The sequence below is a fragment of the Amphiura filiformis genome, chromosome 18, assembly GCF_039555335.1.
Source record: "Amphiura filiformis chromosome 18, Afil_fr2py, whole genome shotgun sequence".
NCBI classification, from domain to species: Eukaryota; Metazoa; Echinodermata; class Ophiuroidea; order Amphilepidida; family Amphiuridae; genus Amphiura; species Amphiura filiformis.
In genome coordinates, this window is record NC_092645.1 from 16,958,083 (window position 1) to 16,982,758 (window position 24,676).

Sequence of the window (24,676 nt, forward strand, 5' to 3'; positions counted from 1 at the left end):
ATAGGCTGTTCCCTTGTGGTGTTGTGGCCTTGTACTGCCCTGTATCCATTGCATGTTCACTGTGGCGCGTGCACGCATGTGTGCACCGAGGATTTTATAGTCATCCTTCGCCCCTCATGGGAGACATATAACACACAAAATCAGTATTTGCATTGTATTTGGTATGGCGGAAGAAACAGAAACAAAAGGTAGGGATTAATTCTGCATACATAATACTATTATATTAGAAAAGAAACGTTGATGAGAATGCTAATAAAGCAAACAGCATTTTTTATTCAAAGCTAAATGATGAACCCAACTACTGATGAAGATGAGCAGGATGCCGCCATGGCATTTCTTTTGCTCGCTGGTGCTCATCTCATGGTAATCTTTATTTTTTGGGTCCCACAGCAGCGGATAACCCCTCACCTCCTCAATCAAATCAGATTCAGTCATATCTATCAGCACTAAAATGCTGTGTGTTCTCTTGTGGCATCAGCAAAAGAATGAACATTTTCATTCTCTGTGCTGCCTGTCACACGGAACATGTGCCGTACACAAGGACACATGTGCAGTGGGTACAACCTGTGGGTACAGTCACTAAGCAAAACAAAGGTTCATTGTCTGTGTGGCGCGTCACAACACGGAACAAGGGCACACGCCACAAGGGAACAGCCTATGGATACAGGGCCTAAGGCCTCAGTGTCCATACGCTGTTCCTTGTGGCGTGTGCCCCATTTGTTTGTTCACTGTTCCCATGTGACCTGCCACACAGACAACCTATGCATGATACGGCCACTAAGCAAAACAAAGGTTTGTTGTCTGTTGGCAGGTCACATGGGAACAAGTGAACACGGAACAAGGGCACACGCCATAAGGGAACAGCTATGGGTACGGGGCCTCATATGGTACTGAGGACTCAATGGGCTATTGGGTCAGTCCATGTCAAAACAGATTGAGTGTACACCCACCCTCTTGGATTTTGCTCTCCTTTGGCTCAGGGGTACCTTTCATGGATCCCTAGGTGAGGTCACAAGAAAAAATTCAAATTTCATTTCGTTTTGAATGGCGGGCAATCAAAGTTTGGCGACCTCGACCAAAATTAGGAATTTAAGGGTCCAAATGACAAAGTGCTCTCCTTGAGGGGCACTTTCTTCTTAATTGAATCAGTTGTGATCCTCTTTTTGAATGTGGTCACTCACTGGCTGTGTCTGAAATACCTAATGCCAAAAAGATAGATTTGAATTTCGTTGGGATTTCAGAGGGGTCAAAATCAGCACTTCGTACTGTTCAATCAAATTATCTTGATTTTGAAGGACCCATGATAATGTCACAGTGCACTTATAGGTCCTAATTATGTTCAGAATGGATTAACCATATGCCAATGTCTATGAGCAATTCAAAAAGAAAAATTCTAGACCCCTACAGAATTTTAGGCCACCCCTAAAGTGGTTCAGCCACAAATGGCGCTTAAAATCGGCAAATTTTGACCCCTAATAACTTTAGGTGTACACCAGATATGAATTTCTAGTCTTTTGCATCTGAAAGAATGTAGTTTAATGTTACTAGGAACATAAGATTTGTTTTGTATTTTTTGTGTTTTAGTATTAAGTTGACGCTTTCAAAAATAGTCATTTTTGCCTAACATACCATGCATACAGGATACGGTACAAAATGCCAATTTTAGTATGATATTTTTTTATATTTTTGATCACTTTATAGCCATTTGTATTATTTATCCTGATATTTCAAGTTGCTCTTGAGTCAAGTAATAAGAAAAAACTACTTTCTAATCCTCTGTATGGATTTTTAAGGGGTCAAAAATGCACTTCCTGGCAACGATGCACATGCAAAGTACAGGTTATGGGGGTCAAATTTTCAGAATGCTCCCAATTATGTCAAGTAATATATCAAATTACTCGTATGGTCATGAGGATTCCAAAATGTATAGTTTGTTATGTGTCAGACCTTTCAGGAGGGCGCTATGACGAAAAATGTTCATAGGTCAACGACCTTTTTGAATTCTGACCATAGTTATTAAACAACGTCTGATTTTGGTAATTTTGGTGTCTAATTATATATGTTTTCTTGCATGAGAAATACAACTAAGCAAATTAAAAAACTATACAAGGAACCGATGACCCTCTTTTGCAATATGTCTGCCAAAAGCGTCCATATTGTAATAAGGAGGTCATTGGTTCCTTGTACAGTTTTTAAGTTAACGTAGTTGTATTCTCATGCAAGAAAACATAATTAGACACCAAAATCACTAAAATCGGACGTTGTTAACTATGTAATAACAGGATAAATAAGACAATGATCAAAAATAGAAAAAAGGGTATGTTGAAATTGACATTTTGTACCCATAACCTGTACATTATTAGTCAAAAATTGGGATTTTTGGGACCATCAACTTAGTATCAAAACACAAAAAATACAAAACAAATCTTATGTTCCTAGTAACATTAGACTACATTCTTTCAGATGCAAAAGACTAGAAATTCATATCTGGTGTACACCTAAAGTTATTAGGTGTCAAAATTTGCCGATTTTAAGCGCCATTTGTGGCTGAACCACTTTAGGGGGCCTAAAATTCTGTAGGGGGTCTAGAAATTTCTCTTTTTTTGAATTGCTCATAGACATTAGCACATGGTTAATCCATTCTGAACATAATTAGGACCTATAAGTGCACTGTGACATTATCATGGGTCCTTCAAAATCAAAGATAATTCGATTGAACAGTACGAAGTGCTGATTTTGACCCCCTCAGAAAGCCCAACGAAATACCGAAATCTATCTTTTATGGCATTAAGTATTTCAGACACAGCCAGTGAGTGACCACATTCAAAAGAGGGTCACAACTGATTTAATTAAGAAGAAAATGCCTCTCAAAGAGAGCGCTTTTGTCATTTGGACACCTTAAATTCCCAATTTTGGTCAAGGTCGCCAAACTTAGATGGCCCGCCATTCGAAACGAAATTGAATTTGAATTTTTTCTTGTGACCTCACCTAGGGGTCCATGAAAGGTATCCCTGAGCCAAAGGAGAGCAAAATCCAAGAGGGTGGGTGTACACTCAATCTTGTTTGACATGGACTGACCCTATTCCAGTTGAAATCCATACACCCCTATGGAACACATGACCTTAACCTTCCACACGGTGAGTGTGAATTTCAAACAAAGTTACCTGAATGGATTACTCCATTGTGTAGAAGATAAGGTCATGTCATCCATAGGTGCTGTATGAATTTCAACTGGACTAGCGTAATACATACCTCTTTCTCCAGCTCTCTAATCCTTTCCTCTTCCTCCAGAAGCCTAAGCTTCTCCTCCTCTTCCTCATACTCCCGTTGTTCCCGTTCCAATCTATCCTGTTCCTGTTTCTCCCGTTCAGCTTCTTCCCTCATTTGCTTCCTCTCCGCTGCTGATGCCAGTCTTTCAGCCATTTCTCGCTCTCGTTCCCGGGCTGCTTCCTCCTGTAACGTGAAACAAAATTTTAGATTAAAGCCATAATATACAATTTCGGTTTTTTAGCTTGATTATTCTTTGCCAAAAATTATGTTATAATATTAGTAACAACTGTCAGGAAGATTTTCCGGTCATTTTAAGCCGAAATAATGAAGCAAAGCATTAAGAAAACCCACTATCTTGGCTGCTTAACCATGGTGTTTAAAAAAGATAATGATAAAAAAAGTTTACAACACAAGAGGTCATCATACTCTATCACTCTAAAATTGTTTGGGATTTTGTTTTCTACTTATTCAGGTGATGCTATCGGGTTCCTTTCAACATAAAGCAGATGTGTATCTCATAATAATTATATACTCACCATTTTCCTTCTTGCTTCTCTTTGTTTTCCTCTTTCCGTCTTTTTCTTTTCAATTTTTACCCTTCTTTTCCCTTCCCTCTCCTCCCTGACCAGTGTCTTTGCATCTTATAGCTTTTGTCTGACAACATACTAACCATTTTCTTTCTTGCTTCTCGTTGTTTTTCTCTTTCCATCTTTTTCTTTTCAATTTCTGCTTTTCTCTTTGCTTCCCTCTCCTCCCTAGCCAGTTTGCGGGAGTCTTGCAGCATCTGTCTGACTTCCTCTTCAGCTTCTGCAGCTCTTCTAGCTTCTTCTTCTGCATCAGCAAGTTGTTCTGCAAGGGCCTGCATGAACCAAAGCAGTACAAAAGGAGAATTAGTTACATGGACATAAGAATTTGTATTGACATTCCTCAGTTCTGTCTTCCCTAATTCACTGCTTCTTCTGCATCGGCAAGTTGTTCGGCAAGGGCCTGCATGAACCAAAGCAAGTACAAAAGGAGAATTAGTTACATAGGATATAAGAATTTCTATTGACATTCCTCAGTTCTGTCTTCCCTAATTCACTGCTACTTCTGCATCAGCAAGTTGATCGGCAAGGGCCTACATGAACCAAAGCAAGTACAAAAGGAGAATTAATTACATAGGATATAAGAATTCTATTGACATTCCTCAGTTCTGTCTTCCCTAATTCACTGCTTCTTCTGCATCGGCAAGTTGTTCGGCAAGGGCCTGCATGAACCAAAGCAAGTACAAAAGGAGAATTAGTTACATAGGATATAAGAATTTCTATTGACATTCCTCAGTTCTGTCTTCCCTAATTCACTGCTTCTTCTGCATCGGCAAGTTGTTCGGCAAGGGCCTACATGAACCAAAGCAAGTACAAAAGGAGAATTAATTACATAGGATATAAGAATTCTATTGACATTCCTCAGTTCTGTCTTCCCTAATTCACTGCTTTTTCTGCATCGGCAAGTTGTTCAGCAAGGGCCTGCATGAACCAAAGCAAGTACAAAAGGAGAATTAGTTACATAGGATATAAGAATTTCTATTGACATTCCTCAGTTCTGTCTTCCCTAATCCACTGCTTCTTCTGCATCGGCAAGTTGTTCAGCAAGGGCCTGCATTAACCAAAGCAAGTACAAAAGGAGAATTAGTTACATGGACATAAGAATTTCTATTGACATTCCTCAGTTCTGTCTTCCCTAATCCACTGCTTCTTCTGCATCTGCAAGTTGTTCGGCAAGGGCCTGCATGAACCAAAGCAAGTACAAAAGGAGAATTAATTACATAGGATATAAGAATTCTATTGACATTCCTCAGTTCTGTCTTCCCTAATCCACTGCTTCTTCTGCATGGGCAAGTTGTTCGGCAAGGGCCTGCATTAACCAAAGCAAGTACAAAAGGAGAATTAGTTACATAGGATATAAGAATTTCTATTGACATTCCTCAGTTTTGTCTTCCCTAATTCACTGCCTTTTCTGCATCGGCAAGTTGTTCTGCAAGGGCCTGCATGAACCAAAGCAAGTACAAAAGGAGAATTAGTTACATGGACATAAGAATTTCTATTGACATTCCTCAGTTCTTTCTTCCCTAATCCACTGCTTTTCTGCATCTGCAAGTTGTTCGGCAAGGGCCTGCATGAACCAAAGCAAGTACAAAAGGAGAATTAGTTACATAGGATATAAGAATTTCTATTGACATTCCTCAGTTCTGTCTTCCCTAATTCACTGCTTTTTCTGCATCGGCAAGTTGTTCGGCAAGGGCCTGCATGAACCAAAGCAAGTACAAAAGGAGAATTAGTTACATAGGATATAAGAATTTCTATTGACATTCCTCAGTTCTGTCTTCCCTAATCCACTGCTTCTTCTGCATCGGCAAGTTGTGCTGCAAGGGCCTGCATGAACCAAAGCAAGTACAAAAGGAGAATTAGTTACATAGGATATAAGAATTTCTATTGACATTCCTCAGTTCTGTCTTCCCTAATTCACTGCTTTTTCTGCATCTGCAAGTTGTTCGGCAAGGGCCTGCATGAACCAAAGCAAGTACAAAAGGAGAATTAGTTACATAGGATATAAGAATTTCTATTGACATTCCTCAGTTCTGTCTTCCCTAATTCACTGCTTTTTCTGCATCGGCAAGTTGTTCGGCAAGGGCCTGCATTAACCAAAGCAAGTACAAAAGGAGAATTAGTTACATGGATATAAGAATTTCTATTGACATTCCTCAGTTCTGTCTTCCCTAATTCACTGCTTCTTCTGCATCGGCAAGTTGTGCTGCAAGGGCCTGCATGAACCAAAGCAAGTACAAAAGGAGAATTAGTTACATAGGATATAAGAATTTCTATTGACATTCCTCAGTTCTGTCTTCCCTAATTCACTGCTTTTTCTGCATCGGCAAGTTGTGCTGCAAGGGCCTGCATGAACCAAAGCAAGTACAAAAGGAGAATTAGTTACATAGGATATAAGAATTTCTATTGACATTCCTCAGTTCTGTCTTCCCTAAAAACCGGTTCCGTTTTTTCATTCTCGTTTAATTTTAACTTTTTGACATGTTCTTTTTATCTTTCTTCAAATCTACCTTTCTACTTTTAATTTTAGGTGTGTTTGTTTTTTTTTTTTTTTTTTGTTTTAGTTTTATCTTTTTTTTTTTTTTTTGTTTTATAGAAACTAGTAAAAGCATTTATTCTAAATAATAGCGAAACCCACGGTTAGACAGATGTGTTGTAACTACTTGTCTGTCCTCGTCTTTGCAATAAAAACCTATGTTGCACCTTTGTGCCATCCCAATTCTTGAGGAATGGTAGGTAGGGTGCGTTTTTGGCTTAAGCACGATTTTGTTTCTACTTGAAATGAAATTAAAATAAATATTGTTCTGTTGCCACAATTGCAGTTTTTTCAATAAAAAAAAAATAGATGAGGAATAATAATTATTCCATATTTGAATCTATTGTCCCATCAAGAATAGAGTGTCTTCAAAAACTTCAATCAATTCATCTGACAAAGGAAACTATTCTGGTCATTCAATTTTGTTTCGCTTGCACCTGTTATATCACAGGCGTTGGTAGAGAAGGCACACTTCTCTTGTCTTCACCGACGTAGTGATGTAAACACTAACATGATTAATTACCATAGCTAGCAATGGACATACACTATTTTTTGTTCCACTTGAACCCATACTATAGGCTATTAAGCTGTCGATGTGGCGTAATTAATCGGATTAACTACCATAGCAATTGATGAATACAATTTCGAATATATAGCCCTGCACTTCATCGTTCACGTGGCACCTATGCATTAAACCATAGTTGTCAAAGAAATGCTAATCACTCCCCATGTAAGATTAGTATTTATGAAAAGAGTGGTATTCAATCTATGTTTGGTGACATACGTGGGTGATTAGTGCAATCTGCTTGATGGTAGTTATTGCGATTATTACGTCCACTCGACAGCGAATTGTAGTATAGACGAATCCAACAAGCCAAGTGATGGTCAGAATTTATTCGCCATTATACGCTGGTGAAGTTGCGTAATTAATCGGATTAATTACCATAGCAATAGGTGAAAACAATTTTGAACATATCGCTGCGCTACAAGCAGGTTACACTCATCACCTGTACTGTGTATGTCTGCAATCATAGATTGAATACAATACTGGTCTTTTCAAAGATCTTACAGGTGCAGCATGATATGGTTCAATGAAGAGGTACCGCCTGAACGTATCAGTGTATAACGCGGTATATTCCGATTATTACGTAACTTCGCCAGCGTATTGGAATAAAACAGGAGGATGTGAGTTCATAAGGGCAATGTCGGGGATTATAGGTCACAATCGATGTGGAGAGATGAGAGGTCCGACCAACAGCCATAGCGAATGGTTCATGTTCAACTAATTCCAGTGGACGGTCTGTGGCTAGTAAGGAATCGTCTTTGACCACATGCGCAGATCTGTCTCGTCAGGAAGATATTTAATATCCCGAATTTATAATAGGCCTATGCCTACCAGTTCCATCGTATAACCGATCTGCTAGAGAATATTTGTTACCATGTTTAATAAATTCGTATTTATCGTATAATAAAATGTAGCCAAATGTATATTATGTGTCACACGGTTTTCTGCTGAACCACTAGCAGGCTATGTTACCACATCTATGACAATGACAAAGGTGAATTTTGATGATTTTTACGATCGTCCGGATGAGCAAATCACTGAATGGGTCTTTAGTTCCTCCTCTCCTTATCCTGCCAATATTATATGAATCAAAGAAAATAAAGAAAAAATAAAATTAAACAAGAAAAAAGACAAAGAAAAGAAACAATAAAAGAAAAACAATAGAATAAATTAAACTAAATATGAAAAAAAAATGATCACGAAAGGAGTCTTTAGAAAATGCACGAAAATATAAATGAAAAGTTTGAACAATATTTTGTTTATAAAAGTTTGTGTGACCGTGATGAGGCTCGAACTCACCATCTTCCGATCTAAAGAACCAAAGTCTTATGCCTTGCCAAGTGAGCTATGCTCGTGAGATGCTGAAATAAAGATAAAATAATACATTGTATACCTGCTTGTGTCGGTAAATGATTTGCTCAAATTCCATAATGATATAATATTGTGGAGGGCGCTAGCGTGAAATATGCTATCATCACAGTCGCTTCTATTCCTTATAGACGGGTTTCTACGGTATTTCTTGGTCGGGGAGGGGGAAAAATAAAATTGTGGGGACAAAAACAAAACAAATATTTTGACCCGGTATTATCGGAGGGTATTATACATATACCGGGTTTTTTTTAGAGAGAATGTACATTATATTGGGATATCAGTTTGGGCTATTCCATTTGAAATCCATTCACCCCTATGGAAGACATGACCTTAATCTTCCACGCAGGGAGTGTGAATTTCAAATGGAGTTACCTGAATGGGTGACTCCATTTACGATCTATACCCCTGATCAATGCCATGTCTTAGGGGGTGTACATTGTATGCATTTAAACTGCAATAGCCCATTTTTACAACAGGTTGCAATGCATTGTTGGTACTTCATATGTGACACGGTCTGCTCCAGCAAAAGTAGTATTTTTGAAAATTGAGTTACTATTATTAATACCTTATACAAACATTAAGCTATATACTAAAAACACCAAAGGTCTAGCATACTTGGTTCTGAAGTTTTGCACTGTATATTTTCTTGTTTTATTGTTTCTTTGCTCCATTTTTTGCCTTTATCTCAATTCCAAATTTGCCACCTTTGGCACCCATGGACCAGATTATGTCCCATTATGCACATTTGGAATTTTGCTCCCCCTTGGCTCATAAATTTGGATAGTGCTAGATACATTGACATGAAAACCTGAGTGGAAGAAGGGCCCAACTCCATCAAAACTGTTTTTGAGATATGAAGAAAAAACTTAATATTTGGAAAAGTTTTATAGGCAAAATGTTTTCATCTTCAGGGGACCTTAAATACATGAACATACAATATTACATACATTCGAAATCATATATGATATTTCTATGGCAACGGTACAGGTCTTAATATGAGCTGGAGTTGGGCCCTTCTTCCACTAATATACTGCAAGTGCCAGTTCCGTAAGCAGATGTGTTATAAATAGCTACAGAAATTTGGTAATTATCCATTAATTGCACAGGTAGAAGCATGTAATATGTTAGCAAGAAAGTTTATTGTAGTGCAAAGCAGAATCCATGGATAAACAAAATTCCTCTTTAACCCAATATTTGTGGAAGAAGGGCCCAACTCCATGCAGGGAGTTGAGCCTTTCTTCCATGAAAACCATGATTAAGTGTACGTGGAAGACTATTTAGAGAGTGGATATTGGCTCATTTTTCTCACACAAGGAAGAATAATCTGCTGACAATAAAATGCTGGTTCTAACTCATTTTTGTAAAAAAGTGGAGTTGGGCCCTTCTTCCACTCAGGTATTCAATTCTTTGAGAGGTAGAATTCCTTGAGTTCTGGGTAGAATATTTAAGATAACCAGTTAGAGCACCAGATTTTTTTTCCAGTGGGTGGGGTAGGGATCTGACAATGTGCCTCAAATTTGGCTTAATTTATAGCCCAAAACGGGAATTTTCCTATAATTATTTACTTTGACGGTCGGAAGCATGGGTGTGGGAATGGGCGGGCAGAGAAGAAGCCCAAGATTGGAGCAAAATGTCACCCATGCACCTTATGCAGCGACTGCAGATAACCTAAAGTTGGTTTACCTCTCTTCGTCTCCTATCTGCTTCTTCTTGTCTCCTTTTTTCCGCTTCTCGTTCTTTCTTCTTCTCCTGCAGTTGTCTCTTCTCCTCCTCTCGTCTCTGTATTGAAGTAAAATTCACAGTATGAGTAAGTCAAATAGTAAATAAACAAATATTTACACCACAAATCAGCATGGTTTTATACCAGAAACAAACAAAGCATGTGATCTTGCACATATTCCCAAATAACATTTGAAGTGAAATGACCTCTGACACTGTCAATGCACGTTTTCGAATTTTAATTGGCTTTAATTGAATAATTATTTCCACTAAGTTTCATGGAAATTGACCTTGGAATGAGCTTGTATAAATATTCATTCTAATACTGATAATTCTCAGCCAGGGGTGTATTTCAATAAACTTTTAATCCTGCGTAACTTCAGTAACCATTCGCAAGTTACAAAATTACCCTTTAACTATATATATAACTTTACAATGGGTCCCTGTAATAAATCTGTATTATGAAGAGTACCAATCGTAAATCATTTTGGTGAAATGGATTATATAATGCATTGTAAATTACAATTGATTTTGAGACTAACAAAGCTTCATAAGTTTAATGAAATGAACCTGTTTTATCATAAAAGGTGGGTGACTCGATTGGGCCATTCCAGTTGAAATCAATACACCCCCTGGAAGACATGACCTTAATCTCCCACACAGGGGGTGTAGATCTGAGACGAAATGGAGTCACCCATTCAAGTTAAGGTCATGTCTTCCATAGGGGTGTATGAATATGGATTTCCACATTTCCACAAGCCAATTATGAAAATGATTTAGAGGTCTGTGAAAGACAAACATACAGACAGAGTATTACTGAAATGATAAGGGACTGTTCAATATACCAGGAAATTTGATGGTGGGAATCAGAATTTTTTGATGGGGTCTTGAGGGGAGAATTTGAATTTTTTACTGGAACCATCTTAAAAGTTTAAAATACAGAAAAATGGGAATTAAAACAAGGGGAGCATCCAAAAATTTTGAACAGATGCAAGGGGGAATCCAAAATATTTTGTCTATTTTTTGTCAAAACTCCCACTCCCCGTTATAAATATTGAACGGTCCCTAATATAATTGTCCTAAATGTTGACTGATAACAGCGTATCAGACTATGTCATATTTTATTTGACTATTCCAGTTGATGGGCTATTCCAGTTGAAATCCATACACCCCTATGGAAGACATGAACTTGAACTCACAGGGGGTGTAGATTTCAGATAGAGTCATCCATTCAGGTAACCCCATTTGAAATTCACACTCCCTGTGTGGAAGATTAAGGTCAGGTCTTCCACAGGGGGTGTGTGGATTTCAACTGGAATAGCCCATTGCAGTGTAACTGACTGATAAAATATAGATAAATCTGAACAAACACTTGAAATTATATTATTAGTATGAGCATTTATAGATTGATAATATAGGTGAAAGAACAACAGGTTATCTGAGTATACTTTGGTTTTGATATGCCTAGATGAATAAAAAAAGAAAAAGAAAGGTTTTATTTCAAACTCTAATCGTGACCCGCAGGTCAAATTGCTAGAATTGTATATTAAACACACCTAAACAGACACAATGCAATTTTGCTGGCAGCAGCTTAATCAGCGCCAATATTGCAACATTGAAACAAACAACTATACAAACATCAATCCAACCCAACCACATCCCCCCAAGTAGGCAATGAGGATAAAGTGCCTTGCCCAAGGACACAACACGTTAGCACGAAAGGGGCTCGAACTCACAACCTATGTATTATGAGTCGGGCGCCTTATCCACTCGGCCACACGTGCTCCTGAATACAGATTAAGGTTGGTGCTCTACCTGTTTATCTCAAAGCACTCGGACTAGTCCGTATCAGTCTGTATCATGCAGTGCAATGTTGGTCTAGACCTGTATGTTTAACATCCTGTTCATTCTAATCGAAACTACGCAATCACCCTACACGCTCATCTTCTACTTCTGTATAAAATATCCCAAACAACATGGCTGCTTCTCTGTCACCAAGCCAGAAGAAGGAAGATTTCAAAGAAGAGTTTCTAACTTGTTCTATTTGTGCTGAGTCATATGACAATGATAAACACAAGGCAAAATGTCTGCCTTGTCTACATACATATTGCAAGTCATGTCTGCACAGAATTGCTGGAAAGCGATCAAAGTTGGATTGTCCAAAATGTCGCAAAACAATCACGCTACCAGGGGAAACTGTGGACAGCCTGCCAAACAATTTCCTTGTGGAAAATCTGAAGGAATACCAAGATATTTTCAACTTATCAGTTTCTTGTGGCGGTTGTGAGAGTCTTGAAGCAGTGAGTTTTTGTCATGATTGTGGACTTTTTCAGTGCCAGAAATGTGTAGATGCTCACAGACATTATGTATCACTAAAAAAAATAACAAACTTTTAACTTTGGCCGAGCTCCAAGAAAAGAAATACAATCCCATGACACAACGGCAGCAGCATTGTACAAAACACCCAAATCAAGAAGTGACTATGTACTGTAGAGAAGCTAACTGCAAAGTCCCAGTTTGCGCAACATGCGGCCATCTTGACCATCGGGGTCACGACCTTGTTGAATTATCAGTAGCCATTGCAAAGGTTGTTGATGATATGCACCAATCCACAGCAAGAGTATATGAAAGAAACCAGGGATTAGCACAGAAGCGAGTAACAATGGAAAATTCACACTCCCTGTGTGGAAGATTAAGGTCAGGTCTTCCACAGGGGGTGTGTGGATTTCAACTGGAATAGCCCATTGCAGTGTAACTGACTGATAAAATATAGATAAATCTGAACAAACACTTGAAATTATATTATTAGTATGAGCATTTATAGATTGATAATATAGGTGAAAGAACAACAGGTTATCTGAGTATACTTTGGTTTTGATATGCCTAGATGAATACAGATTAAGGTTGGTGCTCTACCTGTTTATCTCAAAGCACTCGGACTAGTCCGTATCAGTCTGTATCATGCAGTGCAATGTTGGTCTAGACCTGTATGTTTAACATCCTGTTCATTCTAATCGAAACTACGCAATCACCCTACACGCCATCTTCTACTTCTGTATAAAATATCCCAAACAACATGGCTGCTTCTCTGTCACCAAGCCAGAAGAAGGAAGATTTCAAAGAAGAGTTTCTAACTTGTTCTATTTGTGCCGAGTCTTATGACAATGATAAACACAAGGCAAAATGTCTGCCTTGTCTACATACATATTGCAAGTCATGTCTGCACAGAATTGCTGGAAAGCGATCAAAGTTGGATTGTCCAAAATGTCGCAAAACAATCACGCTACCAGGGGAAACTGTGGACAGCCTGCCAAACAATTTCCTTGTGGAAAATCTGAAGGAATACCAAGATATTTTCAACTTATCAGTTTCTTGTGGCGGTTGTGAGAGTCTTGAAGCAGTGAGTTTTTGTCATGATTGTGGACTTTTTCAGTGCCAGAAATGTGTAGATGCTCACAGACATTATGGCCCTCTACGAAATCACAAACTTTTAACTTTGGCCGAGCTCCAAGAAAAGAAATACAATCCCATGACACAACGGCAGCAGCATTGTACAAAACACCCAAATCAAGAAGTGACTATGTACTGTAGAGAAGCTAACTGCAAAGTCCCAGTTTATGCAACATGCGCCATCTTGACCATCGGGTCACGACCTTGTTGAATTATCAGTAGCCATTGCAAAGGTTGTTGATGATATGCACCAATCCACAGCAAGAGTATATGAAAGAAACCAGGGATTAGCACAGAAGCGAGTAACAATGGAAAACCTACAAGATACACTGACCACCAATTTCAAAAAGAAAGAGAAAGAAATGCAAGAATCGGCTCGGAAAATGCACAACCAAATTGAAACACGCTACAAACAAAGCTCACTCCCACTTGAAGAAATTGTATGAAGCTGAAATGAACAATGTGACTGCAAGCATTGAATCTATAGACTCTCTTGCCACCCAAATGACCAGTGCCTGTGAGTATGCCAACAAGTCATGTGATATGAGCCACCCTACCCAAATTCTTACTTCACAAAACCAAATCATGGCGAGACTGAACGAACTAGAAATATCAGAGCTACCTGAGACTTCATCAGATAAGAGTGACTTTAATTTCACTGAAAAATATCATTCAGCTATGGCACAGATTCAAGAATCACTGCAGGATTTGTACGATTTATGGTGGATGCAGCGCCCTGAGCAGAAAAGACAGATTGCGCGAAATGATAGACAATCAGCTTCAGTGAGAGACAGACCTACATCAGCAGTACCTAAAAGGAAACCATGGGTTGACCCACAGCAATGTACCATTCAATTAGGACTGCCAAGTGATAGTGGGGACCGGTGGTATAAGAAAGCCATTGTACAAACTGCAGATGAGACTGGACATAAGATGAGCACCGGTGGAGCAAAAGTAGAGGCTACACAAGATGGATACCCATGTGATGTACAGGACAACAATGATGGCACATATACATTTAACTATTACTTTTTTTGGGGTTCAGAACATGTTAAGATCAATGGGACTGAAATGAAAGGAAGTCCATTCTCTCGTTAAAATTACTACCGATATGATCCTCATTTTCCATCTATGATATCTGCTTACAGCCACATAAAAATATGTATAGTTTGTTACATTTGAAAAGTGTGTCACATAATTATAAGTAAATAACTGGGTGTTACTTGCTGCTGGCACCATTCCTGTTCATTATCCTGGTAGACTACCTTCTGATGAAATCAACTTCTGGAATTGACGCTGGAATTGTTACCTACCCACGTCGGTCAAGCAGGTATCCTGCCAAGATGCTGAATGACCTGGACTTTGCTGATGATATTGCCCTGCTGGAATCTTCCATAGCCCGGGCCCAGTCACAGCTTACTAGGACTGCAACTGCAGCAGCAGATCTAGGCCTTGTCATCAGCGCACCTAAGACAGAATATATGACTGTTAACTGTAATGCCCAACCAGCACTTGAAGTCTATGGTAGTACCATCAACCATGTCACAGACTTTGGGTTCCAAAATGGGCTCTAGTGTTGGAGACCTAAAAAGAAGAAAAGCGCTAGCCTGGGCAGCTTTCTGGAAACTGGCGCTTTGGAGAAGCCCGTCCCTGCCAATCGAAACAAAAATCAAGCTGTTTCAGACAATGTGTGTTACTGTCTTTCTGTACGGGTGCGAGTCATGGGTAATTACCAAGGACATGGAAAACAAGATCAATGCATTTGCAACATCTTGCTACAGAGTTATGTTAAACATCAAGCGTGTGGATCGGATTCCAAATGAAACCATCTACAACCTGACCAACACCACTCCACTGGAGTCAAGATTCATCAACTCAAATTTCTCGGCCATATACTGCGTCTTGAAGATGGCGAGCCTGTGAAAGAATATGCGCTTTATATTCCACCACATGGGAAGAGGAAACCGGGATGGCCGCGCACACTGTACTTACAGTATGTCCAGCACCTCCTGGGAGATACTGATGAAGGGATGCTGCAGCCAAACAAAATTGTTTCGCTTGCCCAAGATCGCATTACTTGGAGAAAGCTTGTGTCGCCTGCTCCGCAGCCGACTGATGATGATGACTTGCTGAGAGTGAAATAATGCACACATACTGAGATGTTGATGCGTCTAATGTGTGAGCTTTGCAGGAGGGAGTGCAATTAGACCCATCAACATCTCACAACAAGTGCATTAATTTGTCCAACATGTAATATGCATTTGTTAAACTATTTCATACACAAAAATAATAAAATCCTGTGATTTTTGCTATTTTATAACAAAATATTAACTTAAAATATCAGAAAATGAGCATATATAAATGCAATAACTCACGTAAAATGGATCAATGTGTATGTGATCAAAAGCACAACGCATAGTACAAATGTACATGGTGTGCACAAGTGCAATTATACACTTCTATCAATACTTTTGTACACTCAGTGCATTTTTCTAACCACTTTTCTGATTGACTGCTATATATAAGTGTGTATGAAACGTTGATAAATGTATTAACTTCCCCACTCAATTTTGGTCACAAAGTCCCTATATCCTCTTCCTTATTACGACTTCCTTGTATGTATGTGTGCCAATGACAAGTAGCTCTACACAAGCTGTCCTAAATTATCATGACACTATATGCATTTCGTACAATGTCTCTAATTGGTTAATTACATAATATTATCATCTCAGTAACCAATCAAAATAGAGCTTTTAGATTTCTTAGCCCATGCAAGTTTTACCACATGCTCCTCACTCCATAGTCATAGACCTACCTTTATCAAGTTGCGCGTTTGTGTGTGTTTGTTTAATATTGTAATAATAAAATGCTGTACATTGCTATGATACACTTTGAGGTTTTAATAAAACATTAAAAAAGATAGCAAATCTGTTGTTTGCATTGGAATGAATTGTTGTGGAGTGAAGTTCATCAACACAAGCCCCCCCAGTCATATGGCCATGCTTGGCAACATAAACATCAATCTCTTGTGTGTGTTTGTTTAATATTGTAATAATAAAAATGCTGTACATTGCTATGATATACCTCAAGGTTTTAATAAAACATAAAACACATTGCAAATCTGCTGTTTGCATTGGAGTAAATTGTTGTGGATTGAAGTTCATCAGCCCCCCTGAGCCCCCCCAATTGCTATGATACACCTTGAGGTTTTAATACAACATTTAAAAAGATAGCAAATCTGCTGTTTGCATTGAAATGAATTGTTGTGGAGTGAAGTTCATCAACACAAGCCCCCCCCCCCCCCAGTCATATGGCCATGCTTGGCAATATAAACATCAATCTCTTCCACAAGACATACCCCAGCTTGATTGAGTCTTTCATGTTAAATATTGGAATTCCGCACTGCATGTGATGCTAAAGAGGTACCAATTTATATGCGAGCATTCAGGAAATTATTTCATGTTTTGGATGTAATCGGAATACATTGATTTGAAAAGGTCTATTGATTTTGTGAAAAAAATGGTGTTAAATGTCAGCGACATATCCACACATAAGGAAATAACAATTCAACCCTTCTGAAACGATAACCTACCCTTCCCAGAATCCTTTGTAACACATGCATCACTTCACTATACCAAGTGACACTCATATTACTTTGTACAGGTTCACTTTGATTTCATGTTGAGAATAGACTGGCTAAACATGGATCAATAGTCAAGAAATAAACACATTTTGCAAGATCTGGATGTGCTCTGTTCATTTTGACACTATTGATTTATGTTGCACTGGATAGCAGATCAGTGCAGATGATTTAAATGGAAGAATTGCATTGTGGGAAGTGTAAGATATCTTCTCTGATGACTACTCTTCATGGGATACAAAAAACAGCTTTGTGGTGTGGTACTATCTTTTGAATTTCCCACATACACTATATTGCTTTTGTGGCTTCAAATTAACCTTATGCGTATTACTGCCTTCTTTACAGAGCCTTTGATTGGTTAATTACATGATACAATCATCTGAGTAACCAATCACAATACAGCTTTGACTATCAAAATATATTTGTTTGTTTTGCTTTTATCCGTTCTTTGACCCAGGTTAAAGAAGAAATAAAACAAAACAAACAAACATGTTTTCTACGTACCAATTTTTCCTCTCTCCTTTGTTCCCTCAAAGCTGCCTTTTCTTTTGCAAATTGTTTCTTATTTTTCTTCTTTCCTCCTTTATCCTTCATTTCCTTCATTTGTTTTTCAATTTGTTGTTCTATTGCTTCGTCGTCTGTGGCAAGAGAATTTACCTCCTCTGCTTCCTCTTGTGCTTTCTCTTCTGAAAAGAATCAAAATCATTTCTTACAGAGCCCCTGATTGGTTAATTACATGATATAATAATCTGAGTAACCAATCAAAATAGAGCTTATAGATCTCTTAGCAATTTTAAGGTTAACCCCCTTCAGCCTTGACTATTTCTTATGCTATCTCTGATTCTCTGATTGGCTCACTACATAATATACCCCTCTTTGTAACCATGCAATCAAAATACAAGTCTCTCTGCACATGGAAGAAACAGCTTAAGGTCCCTTCTGAAGGACGAAGCCATAAACTAAAGAGATACAGACAACCCGAAACAGCCAATCCATTAATGAGGGCTGTTCGTTCCATGAAATGCGAGAGACAAAACTGCTACGCACATAACGCATATTTTACAGTCTTTCGCATAAACACAAAGACACCCAATACGCGAAGGCACCCAACACTGGAGTTTATTGTTAGACATCCAACGATCGGCCCTCATGAATTTGTGAGAATTCAGAACATACAAAGCACTGGGACAGAACAATCGCAGTGTTTATGCATAGATCCTAGGGGTTGTGGATAACAGAATTCTCTAATATGTTACTTTAAAGTACCATTTTATTACATTTGTATTTTATTACATTTGTATGTCTAATAAGCACCCAAATCTAGCATTTTCTGAGCCAAACCAAGGCCTTCAACATGTCATTTTACAACTTTAAAGCCATTTTTCTTGCATTTGTCTTTTCTTTATGTGTGGCTTCACTCCTTCCCATTGAAAGATCATAGAATTAGGACCACATGTCCCAGAAATATAATTTTTGTATCAAATGAAAGCTGAAGACATATACTAAATGATGACATCAAAACTCAATTTTCAAAATTAGTGACTTGTGTCTGGTTTTGTGGGAGCGGGTCACATATATGACCTTAATCTTCCACAGGAGGTGTGAATTTCAAATGGGCTACCTAAGTGGGTGATTTCATTTGATATCTACACCCCCTGTGTAAGAGATTAAGGTCATGTCTTGATCCATAGGGGATATGGCTTGCAACTGGAATAGCCCATTAGATTCTTACCTGCATCTTTCTTCATTAATCCTGTGAGATTGTTTTCAGCGAGTTCCTGGGCAAGCTGTATCAAACAATCACAGATATTATTGTATAAGTCCAAGTAAAATAAATAACATGTATATCGTCCCTGCCCTCACCGATTTTTGGAGATTTTCAAATATTTTTGTTATTTTTTCTATTTGCTTCCTTACTTTGTTTCTAGAATTGTTGTGATGAAAAGACATGTCAAGAAGTTATTGGTTATCAGTTATAAACACATTGCAAACACTCTTTAAAAGCTAGGGTAGGGCTTTGGGGAAATAACAAAAATATTATGGAGACTCCCCAATTTTATGATGTGTTGACAAACACTTTGCAATTGCAATTTTACACAGAAATGAATGGTAAAAAAATAACATAATAACAAATAATAAGGATCTCCCTCACCGATTTTTGAAAAAGTCCGGACGATATACATGTTATTTTTTTTTACTTGGCCTAATAAAGACCATAACAATTAGTAAGTTTTTAGCGGGTTCACCCTCCGACAAGTTCAGAATTGTCAAGCTTTCATCAGGAATAGCTCTGACTTCTTCAGGACAAAGTACCTATGTATGAGACATGTAGGCTGCCCCTTGTCTACTGATGACTCTGAAAAGAGCCATTCACTGAAGACTGCATGTGAACAGAGAGCTAACAGACCTCGCCTAAACTTTTTGGTGGTCCCCGTCATAAAAGCCTATCCCACAATTTAACAAAGATCATGTTTGTTCCACAATATTTAGCAGCCTGGTCACCTTATGGCAACCACACAAAGTCAATCTCATTGATTTCAAATAATAAGGTAGAATACAGAAGACAATCAAGAGCAATCTGAGCAATCAGATATTTTTGTTGAGCATATAACGCAATGACCATACACTATGGAATAAGAGTGAGTGTTTTAAATATGACCAATCAGTCTTCGAATACGGCTGTCACAATCAAGTTATTCCACAAAAAGTACACTTGATGCAGTATATACCACAAATTGTGTATACTGTAGGTACAACCCCAGACAAACAAGAACCTAGACCAGTGACTTTGGTTCGCGTAGTGAAGTCAACACTGCTTAGCAACGATTTTGACAAGGACGCAACCCGGACGCAAACAAGCTGCAGACATGTTCGCGTCTACAGAACATGTTGCATTTGACGCGAGGCGATAACGGCGCAGCAATCAGGCAAACGATCGCGTTTTTCGTCCCAGACATGGACGCTTATTGCTCCGCGTCCGACCACCCGACCAAAATCACCTTGGATATGTGGCTTCACCTACTGCGATGGTTAGGGATGGGCAGTCATAGGTCTAGGTGGTATGTCTATGGGTATAACAATGCCAATTTTTGTTAAAACTGTGATGGGTCCACTTTTTTATTCTCCGAGGAACTCCCTACTCAAACCAAACTTGAGTAAACCCCCAACCCACCTACCCACCCCATCCACACCACAATCCCCTCCACATCACCCTCCTCTGAACATACCTCTTCCTGTAACATTCTTTCAAACTCTTCTGCCGTCGGTTCTTCAAATTTTTCAACCACCACACTGTTTACAAATTCCATCTTAAATGGTGGTGGTGATTTTGTTCTCACTTTTCCTCCGCCTCCTCCTCCTTTTTTCTTCTTTGCACTTCCTTTCTTTTCCTTTATAGGTGGTGGTATTCTTGGAGACTAGTTAAAGAAACAATAAAACAATTGTCATACACTGGTAACAATGTGATGTAATAATGAATGGAGAAGTTTAAGTATATTTCACCCTGATGTGGCAGTGACGTCACTGCGACATCAAGGTGAAATATGGAGGCTGCAAGATTGATAACAGCACTCAATCAACAACAAAAAAGCGCAGTGATTTATAGTGCGCTACGCACAGGCACAACGCCTAGACGTTGATCCACAAGCCTCAGCACACTTTACAGGTTGTCGCTGACCACTATGGCCCCACATCATTCATAAACCATTAAGCAACAATTCAGGGACTTTGCTGCTTCAAGAGCACACACCCTAGACATTCCACAAATAACCATCGCAACCAGGATCAGCTCCCCGAATTTCGTACGGGTTACAACGAGACAAATTAGCAGTGAGTTCCTTGTCCAAGGGAATTTCAAGCTAACTCAATTTTTCCACGAGAGCATACTAGGCACCAACAGGGTTCAAACTCGCAACCTCTCGAACTACAGTCGAACGCCTTATCGATTGAGCTAACTTGACTGCTAATCAATGAGCTATTTATTTCCTTTGACACATTCCTAGTGCTATGTTTGGATACAATTGTTATTTTAAATTTAGTTTGTATGAAATATGTAGCTGTAGTCTTTATTTTGTTAAAATGAAGCCACTGCACAGCGCTGATGACCTGCAAAATAATGTGTGTTTCCTATCCCTTTAGTATACCATAGGATTCCATCGACAAGCATATCGTCAGCCTGCTACGCTAAATGCCTAAGTCATTCTTACATGTTTCTCATTTGCAATTTGGATTCTCTGAGTAATAAACCCATAATTCATCAAATTTCCAGCCGCATTTTTCATTAACTTGTGGAATACATCTCTTTTGATGTTATTTATGGGTTTATTACTCAGAAAATCAAAATTGCAAATGAGAAACATGTAAAAATGACTTAGGCATTTAGCGTAGCAGGCTGACGATATATGCCTCTAAATGAGATATTTTTTATGAACGACACGAAAGGCAGACACCATCTACTAAAACGTTTGGAGTTTGAGCAACTATATTACTGATACAGGCAGCTGTACGAACATGTATTATTGTAAGACCAATCTATTGTAATGTTTTTGTGGAGGGTGTATTCCATTTGTCTCTTTCTTTAAGAAAGCCCTCATTTAGAGGCATATATGCTTGTAGAAGGTTTTACCTGAGACCATAATACCTATTTATTACGGTCTCAGGTTTTACATTATGCTTGGCACTTAATTCAACTAAATTTAAGAAAAAAAGGTAAATAAGTCAAAATCGAATTTTTGTGATGTATCGCTTGTCGCTTTTGCATTTATACTTTTACGGCAATAACGTTTCAGGTATGAAAACTGGCATCGAAAAAAACACTGCAAACCATGTTTTTTTACCATTTTTTGTGAATCAGAATTAGGCTGAAAAACACTGAAAACAATAACAAAAAATGCTGAAATCAGCGAAAACGCTGAAAATTTTCATGCCTGACAATTGCAGGCGACAATTAAAATAATCTAAATGCAAGAAAATACATTTTTAGAACATGAATCCATTGCTGTCAATAAGTATTGCTTTCAATTAATTCATCGTAGAAAGTTAATAAGTGAGAAAGGTCAATTAAGTAGCAAAATAATAGATCCAGTTGGTTGAAAATGATTGGTTGATGCATTCATGTGTCAAGCAATATCGCTCGAAAGTTTAGATTTCTTCAATTTCTTCAACTTGCAAAAGCGACATTGTTTTTGTCTCAGCGATTTGTATTGATTGTTCGACTTGACGCTGTGAAAATGGAAGTAAATACTGAGCATGCGTATAAATTCAGCTTTAGAAGCTTGTATAGGAGCTTTGATCACATCACATATGGATTAGCTCAATTCTCATTATTTCAAACCTACCTGTGCTTTTCCTTTAGACACCATCGCCTGTAAGCTTCCCAAATCTAACCCAGAGGATTTTTTCTCCACCGGAGCTTTCCCAGTAGGACTTGGACTCCTACTCTTAGCCTTCACAGGTGTTGCGGCAATCATCACTCTCTGCTTGGCGCTGCTGCAGGAACTTTTGCAATTGAGGGCGCTTGCAGTGGCTCAACTGTTGGTGGTGGTGGTTCTGGTGTAGGAACTACAGGTGGTTTTACGATGGCTTCGTCTTCTTCCGATTCTGAAATCGCCGTTGGGGTAGCTGATGAGTTCTGGGAGTGACGACGTAAAGCACGGGCGATGTCATCATGGGCGTCATCTATTTGGATGGAAAAAAGAAATCAAACTTTGTTATTTTACACATGTTACAATTTTTGTAAAATGAATGTGACCCCAAATAAGAATGATCAACGTTGGGAACAAGAGCACTAAACAGTGCATTGTGCTATTCCAGTTGTAATCCATATACCACCTATGGAAGATATGACCTTAATCTCCCGTACAGGGGATGTATACTTCAAACGGAGGTACTCATTTGGGCAATCCAATTTGAAATTAACACTCCCTGTGTGGAAGGTTTAAGGTGTATGGATTTCAACTGGAATAGCCCATTAGGCCAAAAATGGAAAATTTGGTAAAAACTTTTTTTGTTTTTGTTTCACTGTACAAATGAATAAAGACCCTAATTTTGGAAATTCCAGAAAAAGTTTTTTTTTCTTTCAACATTTTTGACATTCTGAAAAGGTTTTCTTACAGTTTCTGCACACTTTTAAATGATGTGGTATACAGTAGAGAAATATCCCAATTCACAACTACATGTATTTGGGCTATTTATTAACCTAATTAAAGGCATACAGTCATGCTTTAGCTATGAGCTTTAAAAAATATTTTTAAAATCCTGACCGATCCAATTCTGAAAAAGTTGTGGAGGACACGCAAGCACTCTTTTTTTTGGCCTTAGCTTTGCCCGAATTGAGCATTTACAAAAATGCATTATTTACTCTGAATACACCCAATTTCCACCATAGCTGACGGCGCTACTGCACGTGGAGGTATAACAAGTCCGGGTTCTCTGGTTTTAATTCTATGTACTCACCTAAACTCATCCTGGGTGCCCTAGGCACACCAGTTAAAGCCATATCATTGACTTCATTGCTTCAGCAACAATTTCTTTCAATCCCTACCCCATAATCTCCTCAACCCCACCCAATCTCCCACCCTAACCCTACACCACTCAACAACATCTAAACATAGATTGCTGAGCTCCAGCTAGTATGTTGCTGTTTCATTGAAAATCACACACTGAACAACCTGTACCTACATTACAAAATGAAAGAGGCTAACGAAAAACAGCTGACAAAACCTAACAGATTTAGAGGATGTGCTTGTTTTCCTCTAATTTAGCAATAATTGTATAAAATGAGGGTACAAATTTATTGTGTTTAAGTACACAATTTGTTCAGCTTCGTTCATCTATACACAAAAGAGTAGATCTCTTGGCTAATTTGGAAATATTTGGTGCTGTTTTTCAGACCACATTTTATTTCATAGCAGGCAATTCGTGGTTTGATTTATAACAAACCAGCAACAAGCAACCTGGAGCAGATGACTTCTTCAGTTTGGCAAGCAGAGCGCTCTATCCTTCATTTACCTCGTTGACACCACTACAGTTTACACCACCAATACCCTGGTGTAACTCACCTAAACTCATCCTGGGGGCCCTAGGCACACCAGTTAAAGCCATGTCAACAACCTCATCCTGTGCTTCATCTGCTTCTGCAACAACTTCTTGCATCACTTCTTCCACCACTTCATCTACATCTTCTCCAGGAGCAACCTCTGATTCTCCAGCAGCCTCTGCTTCTTCCAAGTTGATCATTTCTTCTGGTGGTTTGTCACTCTTGATACTTGGAGCACGATGCTGTGATGATGGTGGTCTAGGTGTTGCTGACTTTGTATCTGTAAATTTCAATTAATATTTGTGAGAGGCATTTCCTTTACAACATTACACCCTACTAGTAAAATACCTCATAAAATCATAAATAACAAAGCCTATACCATAGTGTGTTATTTTTTAATTAAATTCAGAACTATACTTTGTTTTTGGTTCAATTTGTCAGCATTTTGAAAATAATCCTAAACCAGTTTAACATGATTTAAACACTTTACGTACCATTTTTTCTT

At 38.5% G+C, this 24,676-nt stretch overlaps 1 protein-coding gene across 1 annotated transcript in view; it reads right to left on the reverse strand.

The window, feature by feature from the left end:
- Window positions 1-24,676, reverse strand: part of LOC140139593 (uncharacterized) — a 47,019-nt gene that overhangs the window by 8,380 nt on the left and 13,963 nt on the right. Inside the window, exons 9-16 of the mRNA XM_072161298.1 lie at window positions 24,194-24,451; window positions 22,472-22,659; window positions 20,363-20,551; window positions 18,868-18,922; window positions 17,640-17,821; window positions 10,010-10,105; window positions 3,941-4,129; window positions 3,253-3,453 (exon numbers count right to left, since the gene is read on the reverse strand). Coding sequence (XP_072017399.1) covers window positions 3,253-3,453; window positions 3,941-4,129; window positions 10,010-10,105; window positions 17,640-17,821; window positions 18,868-18,922; window positions 20,363-20,551; window positions 22,472-22,659; window positions 24,194-24,451 — 1,358 coding nt within the window. The remainder of the gene's footprint in view (window positions 1-3,252; window positions 3,454-3,940; window positions 4,130-10,009; window positions 10,106-17,639; window positions 17,822-18,867; window positions 18,923-20,362; window positions 20,552-22,471; window positions 22,660-24,193; window positions 24,452-24,676) is intronic.